Source organism: Echinops telfairi, unplaced genomic scaffold, assembly GCF_000313985.2.
Source record: "Echinops telfairi isolate 266 unplaced genomic scaffold, ASM31398v2 ScPeMD7_4;HRSCAF=17, whole genome shotgun sequence".
NCBI lineage: Eukaryota > Metazoa > Chordata > Mammalia > Afrosoricida > Tenrecidae > Echinops > Echinops telfairi.
Genome location: NW_022103900.1, coordinates 12867400 through 12875620, shown reverse-complemented (window position 1 = coordinate 12875620; position 8221 = coordinate 12867400). Strand labels below are relative to the sequence as shown.

General features: G+C 44.1%; 1 protein-coding gene across 1 annotated transcript in view; it reads right to left on the bottom strand.

Annotated features, from left to right (window-relative positions):
- Positions 1–7687, bottom strand: part of IFIH1 (interferon induced with helicase C domain 1) — a 66362-nt gene extending 58675 nt beyond the window's left edge. Inside the window, exon 1 of the mRNA XM_045298067.1 lies at positions 7201–7687. Coding sequence (XP_045154002.1) covers positions 7201–7641 — 441 coding nt within the window. The 5' untranslated portion in view covers positions 7642–7687. The remainder of the gene's footprint in view (positions 1–7200) is intronic.
- Positions 7688–8221: the final 534 nt, after the last annotated feature.

Below are 8221 nucleotides of genomic sequence, written 5' to 3'. Positions count from 1 at the left end.
AAAAAAAACAAAAACAAAAACCTTTCTGGTTCAAGTCCACTCAGAGTTGCCTTGGGAAGAAGACCTGGTGACTCATTTCCCCCAAACTGGGCCATTGTGAGCCCTCTGCTACCCAGTTCTACTCTGACACATGCACAGGGCTGTCATGAAGTGGAATGGCTTGACAGCTTTTTGTTTGTTTGTGTTTATAGGTCAGGCATGTAGTAACTCATTACATCTTCCCAGCAACCCTAAAGGGAGACCAATATTACCCACTTTACAAATCAGAACTCTAAGGCACAGAGAGGTTTCTTTACTTCCCTAATGCCACAAAACAAGTGACAAAGGTCTATTTGATCTGAGGCCACTGGCTTCAGAGCCTGAATAAGTTCCTTGTCAGTGATAATTATAGCTAATAATTGTTTCCAATTTCACGTTCATTTTCTGACAGGAAGTTGTTAAAGTATCCATTTGAAGTAATTTGGGTCCATCTCCCCTATAGCATCTTTTAAGCAGATTCTTCCAAATTTCCTACCTGTTTTCTAACTTAATGAAAAGTCATTGTAGCTATAGCTTTGCATCATTTTTATAATTATCTGCTAGTTTAAGAAATAATTGCAAGAGATATTAAATAAGACTAGTTTCAGCCCTTTTAAAACTCATCATTTGCATATTTGATTATTCTGGCCTTTAATCCATTTTAAATCCTTCTGAGAGAAGCTAACCAGAAAGCATGTCTCTAAAAAGAATGAATGAACTACTGTAATAAATACTCTTATTAAAAATCTAAGTATATTATATCTACTAAGTTTTCTTCAACTATTAACCTGTTAAGGTGATTTGTACAGTGGAATCAGTCGACAAGCTTGTTTTGTCCTTATTGAGCGCAGGCATTTAATTCCAAAGTTTCCTACAATAACCTTCATTATCTGAATATGGAAACTCAGATAATGTTTTGCAATTTTATCAGCTTTATCAAGATTCTGGTTTTTTTTTTTTTTAAATCTTCCCAGTTTGAGTTCTGTAAAGTACATCATTTTAGTATAATATTTTAATGAACCCATCCTTTTAAAATATTGTAATGACAGTAGATCCCCACACATCTCTTTGATCACCACAATTCCAGGAATGTGAGACTGTTAACAGGAGGTATAATAATTGTCATCTTTACCACTCCCCACAATTTCTGTCTATTCGATACAGATGGTTAAGGATACATGAGTAACTAAGATATAGAATACAAAATCAATAGTAATTTGTGAGCAATATGAATCAAATGTATTCTAAATACTGTGATGTACTTTTTCCCAACAGAAATCAATTATTGCCATTTGAAAAACAAAACAAAAATCTTCCTCTCCTTTCTAATAAATTAGCAAAGTATCAGTGGCGCTCAGCTTTCATACAACAGTTAATAATGGAGCAAAACTCATAGAATGCTAAAGAAAGAACAAAGATATATATGTGTGTATATATCTATAACATGATTAAGAACTAATTTCACATAAAAATCAATATTTTACTAACTGTGTATTTGTTGTCAGTGACATAGACATGCTTATTAATACTTTTTCTTAGAAACAAAATTCTTATGTATCCTAATTTACCTGATGATACAATGAGGCAGGAGAGGCTGACTTGGATGCTCAAATTCCTGGAGTAAGAACTAATTGCTACTGGCTGCCGTAGTTGTGGTGCCTCTGGTGCACCTGGTCTTCCAGGACCGCTGCTGTCTTTGTGCCTGCAAGCTGATTCTAGCTCACAGCTGCCTGTAGGATAGAGTAGAACTGCCCACCCCACCCCACCCCCCTCGGTTTCTCAAACTGCATTCCCTCTGAGAGCAGAAGGCCAAGTCTTTTCTCGTGAAGAGTGTTAGTGAGTTTGAACCACCAACCTCGTCCTACTGTGCACCCAGTCCTCCTTGGGTCACTGCAGGGTGATCCCCTACCGTGTAGGGGTCATCCTCTTTAAAGGATCTGTAAAACGATTCCTGAATTTATCGACGAGCCTGCAGTATTTAGAATAACGACGTGCATCAAGCAGATATTCTTCAACTGTTAGAAGAGGGAACAGTGACACTGACTAGACCAGAAGCTCCGCGACAGCCTGGTGTTCGCACCCTCTCTGATCTCTCCCCTTTATGTGCACAGCAGCACGGGGACAACGTTGCCATGCCAGGAATACAAATCGGATCAATCAATACATAAGTGAGTTTCTAGGGGTACTCATTAAACACGAAAGTCATTCAGGAACTCTGGTCATTCTCAGAAGCCCTCCCTCCTATTGAGAGGAGGTGGCTGTGAGTTGTAGTCCACTTGATGACTCACAAGTTTATACTTTCATCTCGGATTTCCATGGATGTGTGATGAGTATATCTCAGTTCTAACTCATTATGCTGCTTATTTGGAAGACAATTTACTCTTTTGAATAGCTACATTACATTTCACGATATGGTTGTACAGGCAAACTCTAGGAAGGGATGTATCGCTGTGGCTACCATGGATGTGTCTAAAATAATGGGCCAAATAGAAAATGTTTACTAGAGAATAGGAAGAGGAATTAAGACAATTTTTAAAGTCCTTAATCCACAATCAAATGTTATTTAAGCTGACAATTACAAGCAAATGTGGAAATCAAACCCATCATCTCTTTCTGAATGCCTGCCAAGGTAATTCTTCACACCACATGATTTCAACTCTTATCCCACACACCTTTTTCCTTTGGAAGTACACATTCAGCCAACCAACCAACCAATCAGTATTTTTTAAGCACTGACTTCTGCTTAGTCCTGAGGAGAAGAAACCAGGTCTTCGAACTTTGAGCTCCCAGCACCTCCCCAAGAAACAGTAAGCAGAAGAAGGATAATAATCTATCCTAATGTCCACTAATCTACTGTGAATAAGAAGAGTAAAATTAGGTGTCCATCTTCATTGATAAGAACACTTACAAACAAACGGGTCTAATAATTTTTCCTCAGTAATGCATACAGTAAGAAGCAGAATCAGACCTCAAATGCAGGTCCTCCTCTTCTAAATTCCATGTTTTTTCCCTACTACACTTTGCTGCTATAAGGTAAGCACCCACAATGACCCTCATACGTAGCACTTGTTTCCTATTGTCAGCCCTAGCTCAGTCTTGGAATTGATGGTACATGCAACAGAATATGAAACAAAAAATATTCTAGCATCTCAGAGAGACACTATTCTGTTTTAAATCAAATCAAACCAAGCAAACTGCCATCGTGTAGATTCGACTCCTAAGTGACCCTACAGGACAGCGTAGCCTGTTCCCTAGGGCTTCTGAGACTGTACATTTTTACAAGAGTAGACAGCCTCATCTTTCTCTTGCAGAGCAGCTAGTGGGTGTGATCCACTGACTGTTTGTTAGCTCACTGCACCATCAGCGTATGATGTCCCCGTAAGCAAACAACCAACCAAACCTACTCTACTGAGTCAGACCAAACTCATGACACCATGCAGGGTTTCTGAGACTGTAACCCTATACTGAGCAGAAAGCCTCATCTTCCTCCTGTGGAGCAGCAAGTGGTTTTGAACTGCTTACCTAGTGAATAGCAGCCCAATGCCTAATTCACAGTGTCATCAGGGCTCCTTTGCTTACCTCCTAGAATTCCTTATATGCGCACTCCTTTGTCTTTCAGAATCTTCTTTCAAATGTGAAACAGAAGTGTTTGAGTTGCTTTGGCCTTAACTGCTCTCAATACACAAAGGCCCCTCTGCTCTCTCTCTTTGTGTCAAATCCCTTGCATTACTGCTCGCTGCCTCCCAGCTTGCCAGCATCAAGATCTTGGATAAAAAATCCATCTGGCAGCAATTCAATCTAGGCAAGACAAAAGTGAGGCTGATAGGCAGAAGTATTTAGAGTCAATAAGGATAAGTGCTGTTTTACTGGCAATCGGGACATCATCTCCACCAAATGTAAACAGCTTTGTGGTGTTACTGGACTCTGTTGCTTCTGGACTTCTTAGCAGCTACTGCGGCTGGAAATGCCATCTTCAATCTCCAGCTGGCTTAAAGGCTGCATACTTCCTTCCAAATTAAGAGTCTGCCACAGTGATGTACACATTTGTCATATCCAGCTGGACTACTATCATGCGTTCTAGCTGGTTCTCAATACACAAATTACATAAACTTACAGACAACAGTGCAAAGCAATTTACTTGTTGAGAAAACCAGCCAGCAAATGTAGATGCGGCCTTCAGTCTTTGGACTGGACCCTTTGGCCATCAGGACATCAAAGCACCATAAGCTTTAGTCACTAAAGACCAAGTCACATCATAGGTCCATCAGCCAAGGCCCAACACTTAGTGACGTCGATATAAACAAGAGATGAATTAAAGAGAAGAAAAGGAAAGAAAATATCTGAAGGATCACAGGATACAGAAAAAACCTTTGACTTTTGTCATGGGTTTAAATGACTACATGGCTTTCAAAACAAGACTTGTGATTTATAACCCTGAATAAGTCAGACTCAAATAAGCCAGCATATATATATATACTTCCCAGTACATCTTCACTTATTTAAAAAATAATGATGAATAAAGGATTACCATATAAACTCGAGTATAAGCCAACCCGAATATCAGCCGAGGCACCTAATTTTACCACAAAAAAATGCATTAAAAATGTGCTGAAAAATGCAGCTCATACACAAGTATATACGGTATGTTCAATGTAAATCCAAAACCAAGCTCAATGCCATTGAGTTGATGCCAACTCCTATCGACCCTACTGGCTCTGTGAGTTTCCTCTTTATGAGTGGGAAGCCCCTCTTTCCTCTGCAGAGTGGCTGATAGTTTCGAACTGCTGACCTTGCAGTTAGCAGTCCAACATGCAACTACTGAGCCACCAGGGCTCCTTCATTAAATGTAAAGGTACCTGTTAAGAGTCTTCTGTCCAAATGTCACCTAAAAAGCCAGCATTCTTTGGCCAACATGGAGAATGACAAATGTGATAGGTAGGTTTATTGTCCCAACCTGGCCAATAAGAACATGTGGGATTAATAAGGTCGCAGTTTGACTGGAGGGCAAAGAGATAAATGGATCAGCAAGCCCCGCCTCTCTCTCTTGCTTTCTGGTTCAGCTGTCTTAGCTAGTTCTCTGCCTCAACTTGCAAGCTACACTGCCCATGGGACACCCAACCCATGGACCATTTTGCTAGAGCTTGAGGTTCCTTTGAGACCTGCTTCGCCACAGCACTGGTATATATACATCACTTGAGCTGGGGACTGTTGGATTCCGTCATCTGGCTGACTGTTGGTGACCCGCCCTGCTGTTTGCTGCCTGTGGCCAGAGTGTCTGCATTGCTCTTTGGAAGACTCATCTGTTTGCTTCCTTAACCTTGGACCTAGCAGCCCTCATGAGTTGAAGGACTTCCAGTATATTAACTGTTTCATGGAAGTGAGTTGAACTGAGCCCTCTATACTGTTGTGTGGACTAATTAGCTGTTATATTCCTTCCTGCTGTATATATTTATCCATACACACACACACACACACTGGTTTTGTGTCTCTAGAGAACCCTGTCTAGCACAGCAACTAACAGAATGCTTTAGATATTAAAAAAAAAAAAGCATGTGTTTCCTCATTTGGATGAAAACTAAATAGTATACTGTATTATATGGGACAAGAGGTGGTAAAAATCCCCTCTACAGGGCCAGGAAGTAACCATTTTAGGGTTTATGGGCTCCATGGCATCTAAGTGACATTAGCATACAAAAGCCTCTGTAATGAGCATGTAAATGAACAAACCTGGCTGGGCGCTAATAAACCTTACTGAAATTTGAACTTCACATAATCTTCAATAGGTCAAAAATACAAATATTCTTTCTTTGGATTTTTTCCCGACCATCTAAAAAATCTAAAATTCATTCTGAACTTGGGAGCCTACAAAAACAGGACAGTGTTAAATTAACCTGGGGATAACTGTTTGTTCACTCAGTAACCTGAGTATATTGAATAATCACTCATGGCCAGCCAATTTCAACTCTTGGTGACCCTCTAGGACAGCGATTCTCAACCTGTGGATGGCGACCCCTTTGGGGGGGGTCAAACGACCCTTTCACAGGGGTTCCCCGATTGATAACAGTAGCAAAATTACAGTGATGAAGTAGCAACAAAAATAATTTTATGGTTGGGGGGGTTACCACTACTTGAACTGTTATTAAAGGGTCACAGCATTAGGAAGGTTGAGAACCAGTGCTCTAGGACAAAGAAGAAGAGTCTTGTTTCTAAGACTGTAAGTCTAGGGGAGTAGAAAGCTTCATCTCTCTCCCATGAAGCAGTTAGTGGTTACTAACTGCTGACCTTGAGGTTAAGAGCCCAACACATAACCCACTGTGCATTCCAAACCAGAAAACCAAATTCACGGCCAGCAAGTGGAGCCTAAGGAACACCTGTGGCTATGGGGTTACACCAAAGCCTCAAGGTCAGCAGTTAGAAACTGCCTGCTGCTCTGCAGTAGAAAGAGAGGCTTTCTACTCCTGTAAAGAATTACAGGCTCAGAAACTCACAGGGCCAGTTGTACCCAGCCCTATGGGGTGGCTTTGATTTGGGACGATGTCATCTGCTCCTTATATAGCATAATAGTAAATACACCTCCACACCACCAGGACCTAAATTCTCAGCTCTGCCACTGCTATCCTAGGGCGATTTAGGACAAACGGTTTAATAATCTGCCTCAGTTTCCCCCATTTGTAAAATGCAGTTAATAACATCAAGAGCCTCTGTAGGTGATTGCAAGTAGGAACTGTGATTATACTTTTGCAAAAGATACTCCCTGTGCGTAGAAAGTGCTCAGTAAACGTTATCAACTGGTAAAAATGATTGTTCTTCCACAGTTAACTTCTCTTTAGCTTACTTCAACAGAACAAACAATGAGCACTTTCGCGCTTAGTTTTCCTAGCGTACGTCACGGTGGTTACGTGATGGGCTGCTACCTGCAAGGTCAGCAGTTCCAAACTGCCAGCCACTCTAGAAGACATGGCTTCCTACTGGCGATAAGAGTTAGTCTGGCAAACCCACCGGGGCGGTTACGCTGGCCTATTATGAATCGGGATCCATTCAATGTCAACGAGTTGGGTTTGAGTATCGAGTGTCTTCTCACGGAAGAAAGAAACCGAAACTAGCCCCCAACAGGTAAACCGTGCACGTCCCCCTGCATTGCAAACCTGCCTAGGAGCCGCTGCCTTACTCACGGACGCCTACCCGGTTTCGGTCTTCGGGGGTCAGCAGGTCCTGCGCCACACCTTCATCCAAGACGTCTTTAACCAGAAGCTTGTCCACCAGCGTGGGCTGCAGGAGGCTGAGCAGTTGCAGACACTGGTCATGGCTGTTCTCCACCGACGGCGAGGGCAGCTCGCCGAGCTCGGGATCCACGTAGCGGGCGGCGAGGCGGCTGCCGGTGCACTGCAGGGCCGTCACAAAGGTCCGCTGCCAGCCCGGCGGCCAGGCGCCCTGTTCCAGGGTGCTCAGCAGCAGCTCGACGGCTTGCATGTTCCCCGCGGTGGCCGCCTTGCTCTGAATCTGCTCCTTCGCGTCCGGCGGCAGAAAGGGCAGGTAGTCCAACACGGGCTCCACCTGGATGCACCGTTTCAGGCGCTCCCTGAAGCACTGGATGAGATAGCGGAAACTGTTTTCCGAGGACATCCTTCGCTCTCCGAGAAGGGGCAGGATTCTCCCCCGGGGATGGTCGCGGTGCAGGCGGCGAGCCCTGTGTCCACTCGCGGAGCCGTCCGTCTGCAGGGTCCCGCGGACGCCGGGACCTGGGGGCGCGCGGGCCGGGGGCGCAGGCGGGGCCGTGCGGTTCGCGCCGGGACAGAGGGCCGGGTGGCGGACGAGGGCACGGGGAGGAGAGCCTGGCTTCGGTCGGTCTGTGGGCGCTTCTTATAAGTTGCTGGACCGAGTTTCACTTTCGGTTCTCTGGCGCCGTGACTTTCCAAGGAAATCAGCTGAGAGGGGAGTGTCTGTTTCGTTGGGGGCGGAGTCCTCCTTTGGGTGTCTGGGACTGCAGGCCTGGGGAGGAGGGCCTGGGCGGAAAGGAAAGGGAACCACGGGTGGGAAAGGAAAAGGAAAGCAAGTTCTCGCTCCCAAGGCCGAGGACGTCGCCCCAGTGCCATTTAAGCAGCTCCTGTGCCCTCCACCCCGGTTTCTGCCTCATCCAGCAGGCATGACCCACATTACCGCAGCGCTGTTTGCGACCTCCCAGAAGCTAGTGATTCAAAATTTA